We start from the raw sequence: 25145 nt of genomic DNA, 5'->3' as shown, positions 1-25145 counted from the left end.
TTCACGTTTATTTATATTTATTAAAATTTTTATTTGATTAACATTTTTTATTACAAATTAGTAATACAAAAAGTCGCAGTTATTAATTAAAAACCAATGGGACGGATCATCATCTGCGCAAATTTTATTTTCACGTCTCCGATAATCAAATATCTATCTTTCGCGCTTGTGTCGTTTCCATGATTGTAAATGCCATTTAAGTCAGTATTACCGACGCTAAAGTATATTAAAGAAATTAAAATAGTAACAAAATAATCAGTTAGTATAAAGTGTTAGCAAAGCGACATAAATTCATAAAAATACAATTAAACAATGAACATATTCCTGTGATGATTTTATGATTTTTTATGAGTGATAAAGTCTCCTTGGGCACCATTAGCTGTCAGAAAGATTTGTTCACGCTGCATTCCCCATAATTTGACAATCGTTCAAAAGGAGACACGTGTGAGATTGATGCAAGGCGATGCTGACAAAGAACGACCAAGATAGCTTAAAACACGTCTAGGACATCGTGACAGGTGACGAATTATGGATCTACTCTTATGAATCCGAAACAAAAGAGCAATCTAGTATTTTTGTTTTCCAAAATGAGCAGAACCTGACAAAAGTTGTCCGTGGACAGAGTAAATTCAAGCAAATGGATATATATTTTTTCAGAAAATCCTGTTATGTCGCAACTGTACTACTTGATCAATAAAGAATGGTCAATTTTGAGTGGTGCACAACCATTTGTTTGACGGAAGTCTTCAAAGTATTGAGACAAACCAACCGTTGAAAGATGAACATCCTCAACCACTACAATTTGAGTTCCCACATATTAGCTTACACAGAACAATTTTTGAGCACTCATAACATCGAATTGATAGTTTATCCTCCTTATAGTCTCTACTTGGCACCTAATGACTTCCTTGTTCCCAAACAAATAAGAAAAAAAGTGTTTTTATATGCCTGAACAGGCCGTTGTAACATTCAAAACCCTCATTTTGGAGATACCAACTTTACAGTGGCAAGATTGTATCGGAAATTTGTTCAATCGAATCGATATATTGATCATTATGGGGAAGTCTTTGAAAAACAATAAGATCATTTTTACTTATTCATTGATCTGTTGAATATATAAAAAACTACGCCAATAAAGAATTTGAATTATTCATATATAAATCTTTGGTCCCGGTTCTATATTAAATATTTACCAATTATATCAATTCAGTTCCGGTTTTCGCTTAGGCAAAAATATCAGTTATTTTGGTTCAATTTCGAGTTAATTTATTTATCAATTTTATTTGTTTAAATTCTTCCAGGTTTTTTAAATAAAATTGTTGTGAAACTTTCATTCATTAAAGTTCAATTAAAGGTTGAGATATAACGTAGGCAATCGAAAAAGAAAGGTAAATACGAGTACAAGCTAAAACATAAATCCTTAAAACATCACTATATTTGGAAACAGTCGGGCAACAATGAAGCCAATTGGATGAAAAACAGTGAAATCGAGAATTGTAATAAAATGTCACACCTCAGCAATGAACATCGAACATCACTAGGTATCTTTTTGCTGGATTCCTGGACATAAAAATATTGAAGGAAATGAGACAACACTTGCATTGGATACTAGAAGCTCTTAAACTTTGAGGAATAAGAACGAAGTACAATTTTCAAACCTTAGTGGATTCTTTCTTTAAGATTATTAACGTTATTTTTTTTATAGGAAGCACAATAAGCATTTAATCAGTTAAAAGTAATTCTAAAGAATAGGAAATAGGGAGGTAGTCACTTGAACCCTCACTCCAATTAGTTTAAGTTAATGTTATATAGATAATTTTTATGGCATTTCTCATTAGTGTCATCGTTTGTTGTGTTATTGGTTTCTGAAATTAGATCAGTTCTATTACTCTTAAGCCCATTAGACAACAAAAATAGACTTATATGACTGCAGATGATAAATGTTAGAAAAGGAACGTCACAACTTAATTAATATAGGTTATGTCAATAACTCAATGACTTGTCATAAATCACTCTAAGGAATCTTTTTCTTCATTTTAATTATCAACAAATTTCATTTGTAGTCTGAGTGTTATATAAGTATTCTATTCTGGTGAATAAATTTCTACAAACATTTAATTGATAATTTGTTAAATACTTTTGAACTCATTATTCCTTTTTTCTATGCAATAAACATAGAATCTTAAAAGTTAGTAAAATAGAACTTATGTTGAAATATGAGAGAAAACTTGACAAATCACTTTAAATATTTTGATTCTGACTTACTCGAAAAGGTCAGGAACAATTATTTTTTCTCCCACATAATACCTGGATATAATATCATTATATTTATCTGTAATATTTTGGTATACATTTTTATACTCACCAATGGTTCGTACAACTAGTCCACCAACCTCCATTTATAATTTTAGCAAAATTTTCGTTGCATAAAGTATTATTATACCTATCTTTAGTCAAAAATTCAAAGTCTTCCATCCAGCTTAGTAAAAATGTAGAATTGCCGGAACGCAAACCAAGTTCTTTCAAGATGTATCCTTCAGTCTCACTACCAATCAAAAAGTAATCAAATTTTGTATGGAGTACAGTGGAGTCAAATAGTCGCATGACAATCATGAGCTCATGTGCGTTTTTATTAGTTAGTTTATGTAACTTATTAAGACCAAAGAAAAACTCGCTATTAATATTACCGAAACCTGATTTATAATCTGTCCAATTACGATTAAAATCTACTGAGCCATCTTGTCTACGCTGTATCACAAGCCAGCCACCACCGTTGATATCTGCCTCACAGTAAGCTAGAAAGGATTTGCCCTCTATGTCAAGAGTATAAACACCACTTTTACCTGTATTTCGTGTTGCGTCATGACAGTTTGTGGGATATTTTGGGCAGTGTGTATTAATACTAAATAAAATCACTTTTATTATAATTAATATTTTATAATAATAATAAATATTACCATTTATTCTATGCAATTCGAAGTTGATCAGACAAAATAAATGAACATTTTTTAATAATATTATTAACTTTATTAATTTTTAATTACTAATGTTTTTAAACTTACTGTTGTTGAGAAATATGCTGTTCCAATCTCTAATAAATAGATCCCAAATATCAAAGCATATAAACTTTTAATTATTTTAATTAATATTATTTTTCCTATACTTTTGCTCTTCATCTTAACTATTTGCGTTCAACTATAGCACTATGCAATTTCTTAGCTTCGATGAGCTTAAAACCGATCATTTTTGAAATTTAATTGATTATTTGATTAAATTAAAAAAAAACAAAAAATAAAATAGATTTTTCCCTATAGAAGCATTACTGATAAGGCATTTCTTACAAATCACATAATTCACTGATGTAAGAGAATAGTAATATTAGTATTTCAAATATATGTTAAAGGGCACCTCGAAGGAAAAAAATTTTATTTACATTCACATTTTCTTAAAAGCAATTAAAATTAATGTTTTTTTAATAAAGAATTTAAACAAATAGAATAAAACTTTCTCATAAGGCGCTTATTTAACTTAACTTATAATCATTTGTATTCATTTTAATTAAGGGTGTTTGCGTATGCCCATGTCATTTACTATTATTAGAATTAGAATAATTATTTCAGAATAATTTTAGTGGTTGATTAATTAGTGATTGATTAATTAGTGATTTATTAATGCTGATTTCTGTGAAAATAATAAAAAAAATTCGTCATGTATAGTTTATTTAGAAATTTCATTTAAATTAGTTTAGTTACTCATACACAACGTCATTACCCTTGCTGTAGATTTACGATTTCATGAAAAGAGAATTATTGAGAGTACTTTAGTATTTAGTAAGATGATAAAGATAAGTTTGCGGCCCCCCCAAAAAAGTCAATGTAAAAAGCAACTGTTTCGTTTTGACATTTCCCTAGTGTGGAACGAACCAAAAAATCACAGATGACTGCTATTATTATTCATGTAACATACAAAGTTTCAAATTAAAAAACAGAAAAAAAGAAATCATAATTTATCCATTACCATCTATCCCATCACCGATTTGCTCTATTCTGCATGATTCTACTATACCAATATTTTCTCGATCAGAAGCTTAAAATAACGTTTTGTATAATATGGATATAATTTTTTCTTCCACGTGGGTGTGATTAAGATAGTGATTCTAACACATGCATACGTACACCTTTCATTAAAATTGAATTCAATAATTTGATTAGAAATGCAGGTTTTCTAAACAATTCAGTGGTTGTTTCAGAAACCCAATTGAAGGGAAGAAACCATTAGCGGTTGATATGTATTCTACACGGTATAGAAACAGAGAATAATGGTTTTTCTCCCGTTTTTCAAGGAGTTGGTTTAATATATTGTAGAAATATCGTGGAATTATGCCACGTTATAATATTGCCTACTTTATTAAGAGTGTAGACGTGAAATTGCCCAACAGCCGGTACTGCGGCCAGAAGAGTCCTATTGTACCAACTTCACTATTGATTGCATAAAGTTCTTTAAGGATTTATAAACAAAATCTAGAACTGAATCTAGAGTAGAGCTCTTAATCTGTTCTGGTGACAGAAATTCCATATGAAACAGGTTACTTCTGTGCGTTATTAATGCTGGACAGTCACAAAGAATGTGCATGGCCGTTTCCTCATCTTCGAGGCATAATCTACGTTTATGAAGGTGATATTTCAGACCATAATGACCTGTAATGAAACCCGTTAGCAACCTTAAATTACATTTTGAGAATTTAAGAATGTCTTTGTAGGAGTACGGTGTTATTAATGCTTTGCTTTGTCTGAGTCCTGGAGAGTTTTCCCAGTACTCCAGCCGCCTATGATTTTCCCTTTCCTTGATAATCTGTTTTGTACTGGTCCAGTTTATTCCACAAAATGGTTGAGGGCCTATAAAAGCAGTTTTTGATGCAGTACTGGCTAGCTCATCAGCTTTTTTGTTTCCCAAAACTCCCCTGTGGCCTGGAACCCAGTAAAGGCTTACCTTACCTATTCCGAGCTGCAAGTATTTGCAGGAGCTCGTAACACTCTACGACCTGCTGCGATATAAAAGTCCAAAAAGAAAGAGCTTTAAGAGCAGCCTGGCTGTCAGAGTAAATAACAATTCTCGAGCCAGAAGATTTTTCGATTAAATTGGATCTTACGCATAAGTTGATTGCGTGGATTTCAGCTTGAAAGACACTCGGCCATATGCCCATTGCCTCCGAAATTCTGGTGTTGGGTCCATATACACCAGTACCAGTGCCTTCATTCATCTTTGATTCATCTGTGTACCAAGCCAAACTTTTTGGCTCAACCAGTGAGCCTCGGTTCTCTCACGTTGAACGTGATGGTAGGTGAACCTCAAATTTTTTGCCAAAACGATGGAATTCTGTTGTATAGTCTCCATCGCATTGAGGAATTTTATGTGCTCCAAATGTTTTTAACATTGTTCTATGACCATAGGACAAACCTTGCCCATGTGGAGTTTTACTCGAAGCTCACTAAGTATAGCCTCAAGTGCTGCAGTTTGACTTGTCCTCATAGCCAGTCATCCTGTATAGTTTTACCTATACAGGATTGCGTTGTCCATAAAGCCCTTAGTGCTTTGTTATATACTTTATTTAAGTGTGAATTCCAAGTGAGTTTACCATCTAGAACGACACCTAGAGAGAGGAATATTAGAGCGGAATAAAATGCGTCAAAGGTATCCTACCAAGATCTCAGATAGACTGTTACCATGCTTTCCAGACAATATTTTAACTAGATTGTCTATATACTCAATGTCGTCACAACCAATATTCTCCAGTAAGATTAAAGGTTCATCGACAATCACTGACAACCACCGACAACCACAAAGGAGAAAACACTGCACCCTGTGGGCAACCTTTTGTGGCCTTAATAGCTACAGACGTGCTACCTAAGGTTAATGTAATTTTTCTGTTTTAAAGCATCGTCTCAATCCAGGAAATAATATTGAAATCAACATTTTTGTTAGTTAAGGCATTCGAGATCGAGCCATAAGTCGTATTGTCGAACGCTCCTTCAATATTTAGAAATGCACAAAGCGCAATTTCTTTGTTTTTGTGGGCCTTTTCAATTTTTCTGATTAGGTTTTGTACAGCCAATTTGGTAGGTTTCCCTTTGGAGTAAGCGATTTAAGTTTTGTGAAAAGGATGACTTTAGACAATTCTGTACGAATATAGATATCTATGAGTCTCTCCATGGTTTTCAGGAGGAAGGATGAGAGTGGCATTAATTCTAATGGCATTAATTAATATGGGTTTAGAATCATTGTTCAATAAGCTGATGTTATTACTACTAAAGTATTCTAAAAGCATTGGCCCTCTTCTATTTATGTTAGTACTATCCCATAAGGTATCATGCCCATTAGCGTCGCAACCAATTATAAATAGTAAATTGCTAGATTTGCAGTTACTAACCAAGTTTATGACTACGTCCTTCTGGATGAAATCTGGAATTAGAATAGAGTTAACTTTTTTGTTTATTAGTATAGCAGTTCTAGGCGACTCTATGTCACGTTTATATATCAACTTACTTGATTGATGCTGATGGCCTTTTATATGCCTACGGACTGCCCATGGGTCCTGGATAAGCGCTATGGCCAGTCCTTTTGTGGCGAAGGTCCTGCACAAAGTAGCCGATGCTCCTTTCGCATGGTGCAGGTTCATTTGTAACAACCCTATGGTGCTCATTTTAGTTGGGTTTCATTTAGAGAGTGTTCGACTTCCTTCTGAAAGGAGCCGATGTTCATTTCGCGTGGTGCAGGTTCATCTGTAGCAACCCTATGGTGCTCATTTCAGTTGGGTTTTATTAAGAGAGTGTTCGACTTTCTTCTGCCATCGAGCTCTGCGTGTTCCTCTTCCATTCCGGCGCTCTTTTGGAGTTGATGATGCTCCATCCACAGGTGGTCGCATCGAAAGCCTCTGTTGGACGGCGGCTCTACTGGAAGCTGGGGCCTCACTGGGAGTCACAGTAGACGTAGATATTGATTGTGGAACCACGTGCTCCACTTTCTGTTTGAAACTTTTTGTTCCACAGGCCGTTGTTCCGGCTGCTCCTCCTTTGTCATGTTGTTAGGTTTGAGCAGTAGCTTGACATGGCTGAAGCGGTACGCTATTCTACCTCCACTCTGGACCAGTGAATTCCAGGATGCACCATCGACAGCAAAGACAATATAGAGCAGTGAACCTTCTGCAGTCCGCTGTAATACTTTCCATGTGCTTGCTTTTATCCTGTTCTGGGCCTCAATTGTGGCAAGAACCTTGGTGTCTTCAAAATTGTAACTGTGCGGAAAGTATCCTCGCACCAGGTGTGTTTTTGGGAACTTCGAATCTTCAACCACTTTGGCGCCCAGTTTAGCCTTTGTTGCAATAGCTGCCGCATTTTTACGGACCCATTCAGCCGTTTGGTTATTTGTGCACACCACCATGAGCCATCCCGTGCGAGGGAAACACCCTTCAAATTCTGGTTTAACCTCGTCTGACGCCAACTCTATGGCAGTCTCAATTATGGCCTCCTGTAGCTGTGCAATCTGTTCCCTGTTTAGGGGCACTAGGGTGGCTCACGTTATAAGGGGGAAAATTAAAAATGAAGTTTTGAATGAGCGCACCTCCTAGGAATATGCCATTGACCAAAAAAATGATATTCCCAAAGTTTTGGATCAATAGGATTAAAAATGACGTTGCGCCACTCGAGCAAAGTTGGGTTTTCAGTACAAAAAACAGAAATTTTTCAATTCAAGGTCATTTTTTATCTTTGTTACTTGTTTCAATAGTTACTTATATATACTTATTTGATAGATAATTGAAATATCTTTTTAATAAGATACTGATGAGCAAAATCGGTTAAAAATTATGCGCAAAATACAATAATTAGTTGAGCGACTGCGCTCTGTCTTCTATTTTTTAGCTTTTTAGCATGCCTTTTAGCTGGCATGCACAATGCAAGAAACGGAGGAAACATAAATAAAAAATAAAAATAAAACATTTCTACTTAATAATTTATATAGATATTTAAGTAGAATTGAAAAAGTAGTCAAAACAAGAATTTTTTCGTAAGCAAAGAAAAAATGGTCGTACAGGGAGTATGACTGAAGTTAATATCCTTTTAGCAAACGAAGCAAGAGCGGCTAAAAATTCCATTGATTTTAATTGGAATAAATTCGATGAAGAAATTGTCTCAAAATGGAAGCTGAATCTTTAGTCACAGTTCAACAAAATTGGGATAACGCAGACACAACGATTCAATTTATCACTCCTAGTTTAGGTTCCGCCCTTGACAAATGCAAGGTTTCGGATCGCTACGCTATACATATTTTGTAGTAGTTGCCTGGTTACCTGTGGCGCCCAGGTGCCATCTAAGATTCTCGATGGATGGCGAAAATCATGTACTTACTAAAAATGTTTATTTTAAGAGATCAATTTACATATAACTCGGATGATTTGTACGAGATATATACATTTTTATGATGAGCATATGTATGAAAATTTTAACCCATACTGGGTAAGGTTATGTTCGGAAGGCACGTGCTGACAGTTGTTAGCACTTCTACTCGGAAACATATATTGCCCATTGGGATGCCCTCAAAAAATTTTACCAGGAGATGCGAGTTGCTAATCTTTGTTATCCTTGTTAAACCATTTGGTTTTCCAGATGAAGTTGAGGAGATCCGATAAGTTAGCTGTCGTTATCTCTTCCAAGCCAGTAAAATAAGGATCCTCAAGACATTAAAGTAGCCTTGTTTGAAGTCCTTGATAGAGACGCAGGAAGTGGTTGATAGATTTTACCTCCTCTTCATCTTAGCAACTTCTGCATAATCCACTTGTTGGAACTCGCCACCGTTGGAGCATCGGCGCAATGACTTTTCGTTTTATTTTTGTCCAACTTAGGCCATAAGATTTTAGCGACCTTACAGTCTTCGCGGTTAGTTTATAAATTGTTAGTCACCGTATTGATTTCCTCTATTATCCTATACAGTTTACATATCGGTGTATGTATTGAAAGGTCGGCCTCTCCTGTATGCAGTTCAGAACCTCTTCTGGCCATCTCATCTGCTAGTTCATTCCCTTCAATGTTGCTATGTCCAAGTATTCGAAATGTACTATGCCCAGCAAAGAGAGACCTTATGATGTTTGATGCCCATCAGTGAATCGCGACATTTTAATACTATCTTGGAATTTAGATTTAATTGCTTTCAGTGCGGCCTATCTACAAAAATCGTGATATTCGAAGAACGAATTGTATTTTGTTGTCTAATGTTTTTCGATAGCATATATTTCGCCGTGAAAGACGCTGTAAGTAGCAGTAGCAGTAGTAACAGTAGTCTTATTTGCATATCTTTCGAGAAGATACCTGCTCCCGTACCGCCTTCTATCTTTGAGCCATCTGCGTAGATAGTAACTGTAGAGTTACCGGTCACAGATCCAAGCTCCCAGCTATCTCTGGTTAGATAAAGAGTGGGAACCCACTAATGAAGTTATTTTCCTCAAAGAACCTTATTGATTTCGTGACCGAAGAGATAATAAATTTTTTTAATCGTTTTTGCCTATCTAATAGTTTTATCAGTTTCGATCTTTCGCCATGGATTGAGACGCAAGATTATAGAGATGCACTTGAATTCTGTACCAGACTTCATATGATAAATGATTGTATAGAAAGAGGAATTAGGCTTATGATGGATTATAATTCGATTTTGACAAAATATGAAGAGGAAAAACAATGTGTTCTGCAAGTAGTCGAGCATTATCATAAAAATTATCCTTCACATAGTCAGATTTATGTTATAAAACATAATAAACACAATATATTAATTACTGAAAAAAAAATTTTTCTTGAAATTATAATTTTTTATAAATAATTAACTAAATCGTAGCATATACCTATTACGTAATTGTGCATGCCAGCTAAAAGGTAAGAAAATAGAAAACAGAGCAAGTCGCTCAAATAATTATTGTGTTTTACGCATAATTTTTAACCGATTTTGCTCACCAGTATCTTATTAAAAAGATATTTTAATTATCTATCAAATGAGTATATACTAATAACTATTGAAACAAGTAATAAAGATAAAAAATGACCTTGAATTGAAAAATTTCTGTTTTTTGTACTGAAAACTCAACTTTGCTCGAGTGGCGCAACGTCATTTTTTATCCTATTGCTCTAAAACTTTGGAGCTCTATCATTTTTTTGGTCAATGGCATATTCCTAGGGGGTGCACTCATTAAAAGTCGCATTTTAGTTTTTTTGAGCCACTCTAAGGGGGCACTTAGCCAAATCAAAAGGAACAAATCCTAATTTGATCCCATTGGTCTGACTTGCTACTTGGCTGAAAGAGGATTTACTGAATCGAGGTGTTCTGCTTTGGTTTCTTACCAGCTGGCATAACCATGTCGTCAGATAAAGCCCTTTTAGTTGGCGCACGACTTGGAAGTTTAGACACCATGTCTAGGGCCACATCCCTAGAGTGTCCCTGGCTCATGTAAGCCTTTAACCTCCTCTTCTGCATTGAAAACCCTTCTGGTCATGTAAACTGATCCCTTTCATACTAACATTGACAACAGTAGCACCTGACCGTTCCGAACAGAGACTGACTCCATCAATGTCAATAGATGCAGTATCAGACTCTTTAGTTTAGAGGTCGAATGATTGACTGACGAACTTGGAGAGTAGCACCAAAATGCAAGGACCCACTTACTCCCCGAGACGCTTAGATGTTATAGTAACCATTCGAACCACGTCAGTCAGCCTACATAAAGTTACACAAGAAAACTACTACTACACATGAAACTACTACTACTACATAAAATAACACAAACACAACAACGTGAAAACATAGACTACATGACAGCACAAAACTGCCTTAAACCTAAAGGTAGATCTTGGTTGTACTCCTCATTCTAGAAACGATGAAAATTTTCAGTCATCTGACAAATGCCAGGTGACTGGAGACTTTCTCTCGATTTCTCAAAAATCAACTAGAAAGCGGTACTCGTACACAACATTAACAAGTATATTTCAGTGTTTTTCGGCCATTAGGTTCATTTGAGGGAAAGATAAAAATCTTGAGTTAGCACTCAACAAAATTTGCTAATTATTTTTTGCTGAAAAGTTGTCTTCAAGATTGGACATTTTCCATACAAAACCATGAAAGTTTTTTGCTCAAGAATTTTGTACTCCTCTCAACATCTCTATTATTGAGTCGTCTCTAGTTTAATTAAATAATTTAGTAGGTATGTGTTTTTGACTATTATCACAATATTCTTTTTGTTCTTTATGAAGTTAAGTGAAGTATTAAGTATTAATGCATTTCGAGGTACACGTATTACGTCTTGTGGGATGATTTTCAAAGGGTAGAGTTTTGTGGTTTAAGCGGAAGAAATGGATCAATTGTTACCTAAATCATTTACTATAGTTTATTTTAAGGTGACCATTTTAAAATTTATTGAAATATAATTTTTCTGTTATAGTCTTGTCGAGCAAAAATTTGAGAAAGCTTAAATCAAGAAGTCTACTCATATGATGAAATTCTGTCATTCCGAAACCTATTTCAAGTTCTATTCATTGAAAACTTTTATTAATCTACTAAAGGAATCATGTGTATGTAACTCAAATTTTAGGACAAAAATATTCCCTTTGCTATTTTACCTTATAATTAACTAAATCATCTAATAGTTCGGAGTAAAGTTCACTGGAGCAGGAAAACAATAAGGACACTTTGACAAAAGCTTTGACAATTGCCTTCTTATTTAAATTTCTTTTCCTTATTTTTCTTGTTGGTGTTCTTGTTTTTCAAAGGTAAATATTAGTTTCTTGTTTTAATTCAATCAAGTCCTCTATTTCCATGTCATTTGCCTTTATTCCTATATTCTATATCAACTTAAATAACAAAGCTTTCATACATTTTGTTTTCATGTGCTTTCGCATCCATTCGAGTGCAATTCAATGCATTTTCATGGAATGCGAAATCAGTGTTGTTATATGATTCCATAAAGGAATAAGGAACAAGGAACAAGGAATAAGAAACAGAGAACAACCAACTTATGCCATTCAACACAATATAATTTTCAAGCAAAATCAGCTTCCAAAGGCTGAAGTCAAAAAACAGAATCTCATTGAAGTCTGCAGTCAAAGAGGATCTCTCCTGTTTTATGGATTGGAACGTCGAAATGTTGGCACTTGTGTTGGCTTTGTGCATTGTTGGTTGAAATTGAGTATTGATATTTATTTTCTGTTGGTATTTGGTTAATAATTTTTAATATATTAATATTCACTTTTATTAATTTTAATTAAGTTAAGTTTGCTTTATGAATAATGTGAAGCGGAACCACTTCGCTTAACAAATATCAATAAGTTTTCTATAGTCAAGAGGCAATGGTAATTGAAAATTGGGGAATTGATTAGGGTGTGCCTCATTAGTTGGGTTGGTCTTTATTAGCACATATAGTACTTAAATTCAATGCACTATTTTCAATCGTCGACAGATTGTTTACAAAGCAATTATTTAAGGGTATTGGTGACGGCAAACACGAACAATTTTTTTTATTGTTTATTCACGTTTATTTATATTTATTAAAATTTTTATTTGATTAACATTTTTTATTATAAATTAGTAATATAAAAAGTCGCAGTTATTAATTAAAAACCAATGGGACGGATCATCATCTGCGCAAATTTTATTTTCACGTCTCCGATAATCAAATATCTATCTTTCGCGCTTGTGTCGTTTCCATGATTGTATATGCCATTTAAGTCAGTATTACCAACGCTAAAGTATATTAAAGAAATTCAAATAGTAACAAAATAATTAGTTAGTATAAAGTGTTAGCAAAACGACATAAATTCATAAAAATACAATTAAACAATGAACATATTCCTGTGATGATTTTATGATTTTTTATGAGTGATAAAGTCTCCTTGGGTACCATTAGCTGTCAGAAAGATTTGTTCCCGCTGCATTCCCCATAATTTGACAATCGTTCAAAAGGAGACACGTGTGAGATTGATGCAAGGAGATGCTGACAAAGAACGACCAACATAGCTTAAAACACGTCTAGGACATCGTGACAGGTGACGAATTATGGATCTACTCTTATGAATCCGAAACAAAAGAGCAATCTAGTATTTTTGTTCTCCAAAATGAGCAGAACCTGACAAAAGTTGTCCGTGGACAGAGCAAATTCAAGCAAATGGATATATATTTTTTCAGAAAATCCTGTTATGTCGCAACTGTACTACTTGATCAATAAAGAATGGTCAATTTTGAGTGGTGCACAACCATTTGTTTGACGGAAGTCTTCAAAGTATTGCGACAAGCCAACCGTTGAAGGATGAACATCCTCAACCACTACAATTTGAGCTCCCACATATTAGCTTACACAGAACAATTTTTGAGCACTCATAACATCGAATTGATAGATTATCCTCCTTATAGTCTCTACTTGGCACCTAATGACCTCCTTGTTCCCAAACAAGTAGGAAAAAAAAGTGTTTTTATATGCCTGAACAGGCCGTTGTAACATTCAAAACCCTCATTTTGGAGATACCAACTTTACAGTGGCAAGATTGTATCGGAAATTTGTTCAATCGAATCGATATATTGATCATTATGGGGAAGTCTTTGAAAAACAATAAGATCATTTTTACTTATTCATTGATCTGTTGAATATATAAAAAACTACGCCTATAAAGAATTTGAATTATTCATGTATAAATCTTTGGTCCCGGTTCTATATTAAATATTTACCAATTATATCAATTCAGTTCCGGTTTTCGCCTAGGCAAAAATATCAGTTATTTTGGTTCAATTTCGAGTTAATTTATTTATCAATTTAATTTGTTTAAATTCTTCCAGGTTTTTTAAATAAAATTGTTGTGAAACTTTCATTCATTAAAGTTCATTAAAGGCTGAGATATAACGTAGGCAATCGAAAAATAAAGGTAAATACGAGTACAAGCTAAAACATAAATCCTTAAAACATCACTATATTTGGAAACAGTCGGGCAACAATGAAGCCAATTGGATGAAAAACAGTGAAATCGAGAATTGTAATAAAATGTCACACCTCAGCAATGAACATCGAACATCACTAGGTATCTTTTTGCTGGGTTCCTGGACATAAAAATATTGAAGGAAATGAGACAACACTTGCATTGGATACCAGACGCTCTTAAACTTTGAAGAATAAGAACGAAGTACAATTTTCAAACCTTAGTGGATTCTTTCTTTAAGATTATTAACGTTATTTTTTTTATAGGAAGCACAATAAGCATTTAATCAGTTAAAAGTAATTCTAAAGAATAGGAAATAGGGAGGTAGTCACTTGAACCCTCACTCCAATTAGTTTAAGTTAATGTTATATAGATAATTTTTATGGCATTTCTCATTAGTGTCATCGTTTGTTGTGTTATTGGTTTCTGAAATTAGATCAGTTCTATTACTCTTAAGCCCATTAGACAACAAAAATAGACTTATATGACTGCAGATGATAAATGTTAAAAAAGGTTAATTAATTATGATTAAATATGAGAGAAAACTTGACAAATCACTTTAAATATTTTGATTCTGACTTACTTGTAAAATACTTGTGAGAGATCCATTGATTTCGCTTTTCTCACATAAAAGTCCCTGGATATAAAATCATTATCTTTATTTTTAATATTCCGGTATAACTTTTCATACTCACCAAATGATCTCACAATTAGTCCACCATCCTCCACTTATAACTGCACTAAAATGTTCATTGCATGGAGAATTATTATACCTATCCTTAGTCCAAAATTTCCAGCCTTCCTTCCAGCCTAGAAAAGTTGTAGCATTTCCAGAAGACAAACCAAGTTTTTTCAAGCTGTATCCTTCAATCTCACTACCAATCAAAAAGTTATCATATTTTATATGGAGTACAGTGGAGTCAAATAGTCGCGTGACAATCATGAGCTCATGTGGGGTTTTATTGGTTAATGTATGTAACTGATTAAGACCAAAGAAAAACTCGCCGTAAATATTCCCAAAACCTGATTGATAATTTGCCCAATTACGATTAAAATCTATTGTGCCATCTTGTCTACGCTGTATCACAAGCCAGCCATCGCCGTTGACATCTGCCTCACAGTAAGCTAGAAAGGATTTGCCCTCTATGTCAAGCGTATAAACATCACTTTTACCTGTATTTCGTGTGGCTTCATAACAGTTTGTGGGATGTTTTGGGCAGTGTGTTTTAATACTAAATAAAATCACTTTTATTATAATTAATATTTTATAATAATAATAAATATTACCATTTAATCTATGCAATTCAAAGTTGATCAGACAAAATAAATGAACATTTTTTAATAATATTATTAACTTTATTAATTTTTAATTATAAATGTTTTTAAACTTACTGTTGTTAAGAAATATGCTGTACCAATCTCTAATAAATAGATCCCAAATATCAAAGCATATAAAATTTTAATTATTCTTCCTAAAGGTTTGCTCATAATGTTAACTATTTGAGTTCAACTATAGTACTATGCAATTTTTTAGCTTCGATGAGCTTAAAACCGATCATTTTTGAAATTTATTTGATTATTTGATTAAATTAAAAAAAAACAAAAAATAAAATTGATTGTTCCCTATAGAAGCATTACTGATAAGGCATTTCTTACAAATCACATAATTCACTGATGTAAGAGAATAGTAATATTAGTATTTCAAATATATGTTAAAGGGCACCTCGAAGGAAAAAAATTTTATTTACATTCACATCTTCTTAAAAGCAATTAAAATTAATGTTTTTTTAATGAAGAATTTAAACAAATGGAATAAAACTTTCTCATAAGGCGCTTATTTAACTTTACTTATAATCATTTGTATTCATTTTAATTACGGGTGTTTGCGTATGCCCATGTCATTTACTATTATTAGAATTAGAATAATTATTTCAGAATAATTTTAGTGGTTGATTAATTAGTGATTGATTAATTAGTGATTTATTAATGCTGATTTCTGTGAAAATAATAAAAAAACTAAATAAAATTTAAATTTCATTTAAATTAGTTTAGTTACTCATACACAACGTCATTACCCTTGCTGTAGATTTACGATTTCATGCAAAAATATTTATTGAGAGTACTTTAGTATTTAGTAAGATGATAAAGTTTAACATTTACTTTTAGTTATTTTTATTATTTAATAAAGATTACATAAATTTTTAACAATACATTTGAAATGATTAAACTTTTTTTGTACTTTTTTGTATGGATTTTGTATAAAAATTTACACATTTTGGCACAAGTTGGTACATGAAGTTGGCTGTATGTTTGTCGAGTAAATTAATGTAATCTTCGTCTGTGTCAGTAGTTTGTGTACGGAAATGAAGACTAAAATCCAATAGTAATTAAATAATGTGAAGTGGTATTTTAAGGAATTGCGAACTAATCAGTAAAGAACACATTCTGCATAATTCCTATTGAATATCTATAATCAAAGGGTTAGAATTTAAAACAATATACTTGTATAAATACTTATTTTCTCTTAATATTGTTTTACTTGACTTAAATATAAAAACTATTAAATATTTTGATGTGCCTACTTTTTCAAGAAAACCTGACAGCTGAAATTGTTTTGTTCGGAGCAACTTACAAAGCTGATGGAATGAAAATTGTTGTTCATAACTTCGCGCTCGAGTCAAGTTAAAACAACTTGGCGAAAAGTTAAAAGGTTTTGCATAGTTTCTGTGTTTAATGGAAGTACTCGGAATGTGTACAGTAAAAATTGACTGAACTTCAGAGCACAAGTTTCCTGAAGACGGTAATTAAGTTGACAAAAAAAAACCCATTCAGATAAGGAAAATACAAAAGGACTCGACTAAATGCGAACAAGGCTACTAGATTAACTTTGACAGCAGAACATTTAAGAACTTTTAACAAATTCAATTAATCGCTACTACAAAAGCCTCAAGTACAATAGAAAAATATGCAAAGTTTTTGGCAAAACAAAGTAAAATGAGTGAGTAAAATATCTAGATAAAAATATGCAAGGTAAAAAGAAAATTTAATTAATTTCAGTACAAACTACGTTTCTAATACTATGTTTACACTTAAACTTATCGAAGTCTCTTTAACATATTTTTGTATGGATTTTGTATCGATGTTGTATGAAAAATAGCACACATTACTGCATATTAATCAAGTTAAGTACAATAGTCTAAATATAACATTAGATGTCACAGAAAGTTGGTACTCGTACAAGACCTTTTATTAATGTTTATGTTTTAAATTTTTTTAAATAAAAACAATCACCAAATAGGTTCTCCACTTTATATTGTTATTTTTTGTAAAGTTATTCCAAAATCTTACCTGGACTTTAAGTATCAGTTTAAAATGTGTCCCCAAATATCTTACAGACTGACACTGTAAAATTCTGACGTTCTTAAGATTATTTAGAAAATTTGACGATGCTGAGGTTATTGTTTGGTCGGTTGTAGTGGCAGACCATTAGACAATGTACATGTACTTCAGTTAGCGATTTTTCGCCTTTTGCTACTACATTCCTCGCAAGAAACCCTAATAGATAGATAATGCATAATAGAGGCTAAATCCATCCAGTCGAATTTAGATAATTTAATAGGTGTCTCTTCTTTAATAGGTGTCTAATCTTGGTGTCTAGGTGTCTAATGTAATACTAGAATGCAGAACTCTTACAAAGGAGTATTGGCTGATGAGAAATACCAGTGTGCAATTAAAGTTTTTATCAAATGAATCTGTTATTATGTTAACTATTCATTTGTATTAATCTGGTGTGCTTTGATCTTTTCTGAACATCTGAGATGTAATATTTTCGTATAATTGCAGTTTATTTAAAACGAGAACAATCGTCACAAAATTTTTTTTTTAAATACGTTGGATAATGTTACCATCAGATACACTCCTTGTTAATGTGTAATAATTATAAGGTTTTCCTGTTGATCCTAAAAGTCGATTTAGCCCATTGTGTTGATAATCATAAATATATATATATATAATTTTAATTTATGCTATCCAATAGTTGAAGGTCAGGTCCTTAACAAAGGCAATTAAAATAACGTGAGATATAGTTTTACTTAATGAATCTCCTTAGAGATATACGAGTAGCTATGCTTTTACTTCAATTTATACTGATATGATGATAATTATAACGTAAATATGGAATTTATTTTTTTTAGAATTTCATAAAAATTTAAAATTTGAAGCATTTTTTTTTTTGGTTTATTTTGTCATGGAATTTAAATTGAAGTTTTTAAATTAAAATAGAAATTTGGTTTTGTTGAATATTATAAAGGAAATAAATTCAAACCTCTGAATGTTGTATTAAAACCACAAATTCTGGTATTTGTGCTTATTGCGAAAAGACAACAAATTCTAATTAAACTTTTTGAAAGTTAACGAGTCATAAAAACTTCAAAGTATTTAATTTATGTGATATATATTTTATATACATAACAAGTAATTACATATATATTGGGATTTGAATACATTTTTATAGATGTATTTAAATACATCTATAAACAAAATAATGTTTATGCAAAAGAAACGAACAATTTACGAATAATTAAATATAACAAATAATTCTAAGACCACTGATGATGGGTTTTAAACAATGCTCGAAACAACTGTACGGTTAGCTAAAAATTCAACTAATTAAAATAATAAAAATTTTATTGTTGTAATTCACTACTCTTTGGCACCTTCATATTAATTAATACATTAGTTTGTATTAAGGAAAATAATCTCTGTTGTCACAATTTAAATCATATTTATCATTAACTAAATTTAAAATAATTAATATAAAAATAAAAAACATCGTTTTGAGAAATAACCTTTTCTACTAGATTGAAAATTATATATACAGTTAAACTCCGTTAATCTAGTTCTATTAAAATTATGGTCAATTCGAATAACTGAGACAAAACAGTTGTGGAAGTCATACTAAAAATCCTGGAAAAATCTCGAATGTGTTTTTATATTAATTTTAAGAAAAGAGAATGAATAAAAACTGAACAATAATTCAAAATTCAATAAAATGTACAAAACCCATATTTGGTTTATTTAAAATCAGCCAAAAAGACATTGGAAATATTAACGTTATTGTACTAATTCATATTCGTTAAAATAAAGTTTCTATCTCTACCTTGCTTAGTAAAGTACTTCTGTCATCCCTTGCTGGAATAAAAATCAGCAATTTAGTATACCGTCTTTGTGCCCAAAGCCTACTGAACTCAAATAATGACTCGTTGTAGTACCATGAATAAGAGTTGGTAATATGTAGGCTGCAAGGACCGTAGTGGTCAAGCTATGAATAACGCTCCAAGGCACGATGCACTATTCAAGTCTATTCAAGTTACCTGACAGGTCTATTAACTTGGCCAATTCTCTTAATTTGTAGAATGACAGCTCTATCACGACGCTAAGTAAAGAGTCATCGACTATTTGATATATCCTCCTAGACAGCGATAGATACTGAAATATGTGGTGAAGAAAAGTTTCCTTCTCATCCGCAGAGTCAGATCTTTGACAAAAGTCATTAGGGGCAAAACCTCACAAAATGCCTTCTTAACATACAGCAGCCTACCAGATACCGTATGGCTGAGCAAGTTACGCTTTAGTTGAACCAACTAATTGTAATTTTCAGATCTAGATTGAACCACGTCGATTTTCAGATCTGACAGGAGAGTTCATCAACCCAAGATTCTTTAGCGATACTTAGATAATACTAGTTATAAAAAGTTTTTTATAATATATGTATATTTATTATTATTTTACTTAAAATTTAAATTGACAATAACATATTTGTTGTTTGTTAGATAATATACTATGTGTATTATTAAATGTAAATACAAGATTTATTTATCATAGATATATCCTTCTGTATACAACCTTCTGGGGCAACTCACATCGTAATGCCCATAGCATGATTAGCTTATATTAATACCAATATATTTTATACAACATTCACTAGACTATATCTGAATTCTTATATAGTTATTCTTAGATTTTTTTATTATTTAGTGCTTTAATCACAGCTCCTTCGTACTATATTTATACACTATCTTACTAGATGTATACAGTTTACTTTTTGATGGCGGTAGATGGAATAACTCATTAGGTGTGGGAACTTAAGCAATCAAAATACTCTATAAGGAATAAATTATAATGGTCAGTGTCATATTTATATTCTAGTAATCAGAATTAACCGCCTGCCGGCTAGAATAAAGAGTAAAACACTAAGCAAAGAGAATGTTTGGGACTGATAAGGGTGGTAAAATATTTAATACACTAATGGGTTTCAATACCGCTAAGATGATTTCATTGATTTTTAGTATGTTGACTTAACACAAATTGATTCGTGATTAGAAAGGCATCACATTAGATGGGTTTAATTATGGCGAAACAATCCAAAAAAGTAATGATATAAAATGATTTTCGTTTATGGTATTGAAGGATCGTTTCACAAGTAACACTGTGATCATCCATTTGACGTTCATTTAAACTACGTGGGACCTTTTTACACGGTTTATTGATCTCCCCTATTGCTCGTAATCATCTTCTGATTATTTCTTATGACGCATTTAATGTTTTTGCCACTTGCGCTTGAGTTTGACTTGGGTCATCATAACCTCTGTAATTGCTCGTCTTCATAGTTTTATCGTCTACCAGAACACTCACTGTATTTCACAGAGAAAACACCACTTTTAGATTGTCGAAACCATGTCTCATGTCTGATCGCTGGAGCATATTCACCATATTCACCATATAAACCAGCAAACGATAATTTTCAACTGCCCTTTTTTAATTCAGTAAGAAAAGCAATGCGGGCTCCAAATGTTCTTTATCAGGCACAAAGTTCGATATGATCATTGAACGATAAAACAAAGACATGGTTTTAAACGGACTCAACTTGAGTGTGTTTGTGGTTTAATGTTATACGGCGTATGTGCCAAATTAAGACGTCTCTTACTTTTCGCTAACGTCATCTGTTAGTAAAACTGGAAAAAACTTATGCATAGCCATGGTATTGAAGACGAAATGATGAATTAAATAATTTAGAGAGAAAATGAGCATATCAAGGCATAGGTTTAGAGTTCTAAGTTCAAACTAATAAACTAAAGGAGTTAATCTGAAGACCAGTGATTATTGGGTATATTTGTTAGTACTATAAACAGCTATATGAATCAGAAACTAGCTATTAAATAGTCCAGATAACAAGAAAATACGATGAAAAGTAGAGTCTGGGCGCAGATCTAATATCACAAGACCATGACTTGAAATGTCAGCATTACAGAGACCCTCCTCGAAGTACTGCGAACGCGGTGCCGAGTGAGAATAAGTCTCGCCGAAGAGGGGATGTTTTAGTCCGTATACTACATATTAATGTTTGGGAGTTGTGCACATCATTCCGACGATGGTCGATCAGGCGGTGCATAAAACACACCACTTCTCACCACAAAAAAAAAAAATATATATATATATGTGTAGAATATATCATAATATTATATTCGGACTGAAACCCTTCATCATAATTGACTTGAAAATTATATCTAATTTATTATAATTAAATTTATTCCACTTAGAAAAATAAATATTCACTTTATGTCTTTTGGAAACCACGATTTTGTTAGTTATAATGAAGGAATAGTCAAGTCACTTTATTCTATTTCCTTTTCCGAAATAATTATTTTCTGTCCTCAATATTAATGGTTCCACTGAAAAAGCATTAGACCCATTCCTGCGTAATTCATAACATTTCCTTTTTTAATTAATCATTAATTAGTCGTCATGCATACAACGTGTGCACACATGCCCATGAGTGACTGCGTATGACTGGAGGCAGCGGCGGTACGTATGGTTGGGCGTAGGTGACGCGTTCTCAGCTCATAAAAATTCGTTAACTGCGTGTGGCATGTGAGGCTGTAAGCTTGTCTTTACCATTGCCGTTGCCGTTCCTGCTGCCGTTCCTGCTGCTTTTGCTCATAAATAAAATATTTTTAATTATAAGCTAATTGCTATTTTGTTATGTTGTTGTTGTTAGTGCTGTTTGGCCAAAAATTCTTTGTTTGTTTTATGTGCCGCCTAAATTATTTAACTTTTTCTTCATAAATCCTTTCTCGTTTTAATTACAGAAACACCGAAAAGGAGATTAGATTTTAATGAAATGTTGTGCTACTTTTTGTATTTGCAGGAGAAAAGTATTAAAGCGAGATTATAAGATATGAGTAGTAAAAATAATTTAGTTAAAATTAAATAAAAATTTTTCTCAAAAAATGTGGTTTTCTTTTTTTTTGTGCTTAACGTATTGTCATATATCATCACAGTAGTGATATGCCCGCTTTGCACGAACTTAAAACAATCTCACACATCGTGTGGGAATACCTCCCACAGATCCTGAGACTTTATCAAGAATACCTCGAGTTAGGATCCCTCTTTTGGGTATCCATTCATAATTTTCCTTAACAGACAAGGTTGAAAGGTGTCCAACGTTGTGGTATGTCCGACTAATGCGAACTAAAAACAATCTCTTATTGATTATTAAGTACTAAAGATAATTCCCATCATATGCCAGATCATTTCTACTATGGAACTTAATCATTAATACTTCAAATTGGAATTCCTTTTTTCTTTTTTGATTAATAATTTGATTCATTAGCTTGAGTCTATAGGCTCAATAAATTCAAACCTCGCTTGAGTTTATTTATTTCACTGTTTTTGTAATTATCAGTTTTTGAGATCATTATTTTCTCCATTCGAGCATGATCATAAAGAATTGGTCTATAGCACCCCAATTTTTTATTAAAAAAGTTTTTTAAAACAGTTTCACCTCCATAGAAAAGTGTTGTGCCAATGCTCTTCAAAAAGAAGCTGTGCATTTCACAGTGATGTTGCATAGAAGCACTAATTATAAATACTACTAGTGATGGGGTATATAAGGCTTTATGCATACATTTCAATGTTGTAAAATATATTATTTTAATATAAAAAATTTAGTTTAGACAAAGAATGTCATGTGGGTTTCTCCAATTTCTAACCTGAATATGTGGGTGAAATTTGTAATATAGATTTAGATAGTGCTTGATATAAATGTTTTAAATACAGATTTAATTGTATTTTGCTATGTAAATAAAATTATGTTAAAAACATCAACAGATTGGAATTAAATTAATGTATATGAAATCCATATTTTTTATAACATGTTTATAATTTTTTCAATGTGTTGATGAAAATGTCGGATATTATATTTGAACTGCTAGTCATTACGTTAAAATTGGTAAGGTGACACTACTCTTGGTACTTTGACAAAAAGAAATAGCACAATAATTTTGCGGGCTTTCTACAGTGAAAAAATCTTTATAAGCGCAGTATTGGGTAGGAAAGTTATATCTTTTTTCTATTTCGTCAAGATCAACTTATTTTCGGTGAATTGATAAGTTTTAAAGTAGCCATACTGACAGCGATGGCACTGGCTCTTAAATGCTCCAATACGTTGGTTACTTCAGAGAACACTCAGAGTATCTACCAAGTCAGTTTGAGCAGTTCTGAAGTGAGATCCTGGCAGTCTACTATTTAATGAAGGTGTGTTGAAAATGAGTGCATATTTCCATATATAGGTTAAAACAATAACGTCTTAATGACTCCAATGCTATTTAAAACTGGTTAAGCAATAAAAATAGTATTTTTTACATCTAAGGTCAAGTTAAATTTCTATGGTGGATCTAGAAGATCCTATTTGTGGATCCATTAACTTAAAACTAAGTCTTTCTAAATAGGGGTCAAAAACTGTCAAATTTAATGATTTTACTATTTGAAACTGGATATGCTGGATTTGGTTAGCCGTTCACGGGGACGCTAAATTTACACTTGCGTCTTTTGACTTCAATAGAGAACTGTGAACTTTGCAAATGTTTAATGAGAGCATAAAATGTATTTAGAGGGACTTCTTATAATTAAACTAGATTCCTTGGAATGTTGATCTATGACATGCTTAATTAAATTAATTAATATATCACATAGGATTGACAATGAGAACGTAGATGTAGAGTATATTCCTTATTTAACTTATATCTGGGGCTAGAGTTTTTGGCTAGAGTTATTTAAAAAAAATTTAAACTACTACCGCACTTAAGTGTTATGGATCCGTACAACTATTTTCTCTCCGCGAATATGAGATTGTCATATCAAAGATGGTGTCTCGAACCAATGGAAGGCATGGGCTTAAGCAGTCTAAAAGATTTTATGGAGGATTGGGTCAAGCGCTGGCAGTTTTGTAGTGCATGTTATGGAATCTATTTTAAAGAAGAATTGAGTTGATCGGTGCCATAGTTGTAGTGCATGTGATGAGACCTATTTTAAAGGTGAAAAATTGAAATTTGATTCTTTTTGGTTTTGAATCTTCAAATGTATGATATTGAAATAATATTATAATTGCATTTTTAATATATATGTTTGCTTTGTTCTGAACATAACAATCAAAACAATATTTATCGGTTCTATAAAGTTTTCTACTTATTCATGCTGATATATACATATAATCATCTTACAGTCTTTGAGCTTTAATAACCACTTTACAAATAAAATATTTTGTATTTTTACATCAATATAAAATAATGAAACTTATATAATTTATAAAATAAAACATTTATTTAATTTTATATAAATGAACAAAATGTTTAAAAACAATTGCTTAAAAATAAAAAATAATTAATTTTAAATAACGATTATAAACATAATTTTAAATGAAAACTAATCTTGGGTATGTATGTAAAATTATGCAGAACAAATTTCCAGATCAATAACTAACATCTTTTCCATGCGGAAAAAAATATGAAAAAAAAAACTTATTTCCGCATTAATTAGCAATACGTCATCTGCTTAATTTAATTATTTCTTTCTAATTAAATAATCTAATATTAGTTATTGCAAAGGTTTGAGACTGATATCTTTCTAGAAACAGGGGAAACGGAGAATAAACTTGAACAATTGATAACATTTGTAAAATTGACGCCTAGGACCAACGCAACAGTCACGCATTTATTGTGTTGACATTGAAAAATGTGAGAAATGTGGGTGTGAAATAGACGAATCACCCACCGAAACTGGTAAACAATTTACCATCACCTTCCTCTTCGACAC

General features: G+C 32.2%; 2 protein-coding genes across 3 annotated transcripts; both read right to left on the bottom strand.

Annotated features, from left to right (window-relative positions):
- Positions 1-29: 29 nt before the first annotated feature.
- LOC119683420 (ficolin-1-A-like) lies at positions 30-15523 on the bottom strand. 2 transcript variants are annotated; one of them, XM_038097198.1, is made up of 5 exons: positions 15387-15523; positions 15282-15289; positions 2366-2902; positions 2266-2307; positions 30-216 (listed from the first exon to the last, which is right to left on the bottom strand). In XM_038097198.1, the coding sequence occupies exons 1-5, from the start codon at positions 15480-15482 to the stop codon at positions 87-89; spliced, it is 813 nt and encodes a 270-aa protein (XP_037953126.1). In that variant the 5' UTR covers positions 15483-15523; the 3' UTR covers positions 30-86. The 2 variants fall into 2 exon arrangements, with proteins under 2 accessions (XP_037953126.1, XP_037953046.1); XM_038097118.1 differs by lacking the exons at positions 15282-15289; positions 15387-15523 and adding exons at positions 2958-2965; positions 3063-3206.
- Positions 5663-6832, bottom strand: LOC119683679. Its single transcript, XM_038097516.1, has 2 exons — positions 6544-6832; positions 5663-6459 (listed from the first exon to the last, which is right to left on the bottom strand). The coding sequence occupies exons 1-2, from the start codon at positions 6698-6700 to the stop codon at positions 6167-6169; spliced, it is 450 nt and encodes a 149-aa protein (XP_037953444.1). The 5' UTR covers positions 6701-6832; the 3' UTR covers positions 5663-6166.
- Positions 15524-25145: the final 9622 nt, after the last annotated feature.

This window comes from Teleopsis dalmanni, chromosome 1, assembly GCF_002237135.1.
Source record: "Teleopsis dalmanni isolate 2A chromosome 1, ASM223713v2, whole genome shotgun sequence".
In the NCBI taxonomy this organism is placed as follows: Eukaryota; Metazoa; Arthropoda; class Insecta; order Diptera; family Diopsidae; genus Teleopsis; species Teleopsis dalmanni.
The sequence above is the reverse complement of the archived record's forward strand: the minus strand, read 5'-3'. Positions and strand labels throughout refer to the sequence as shown.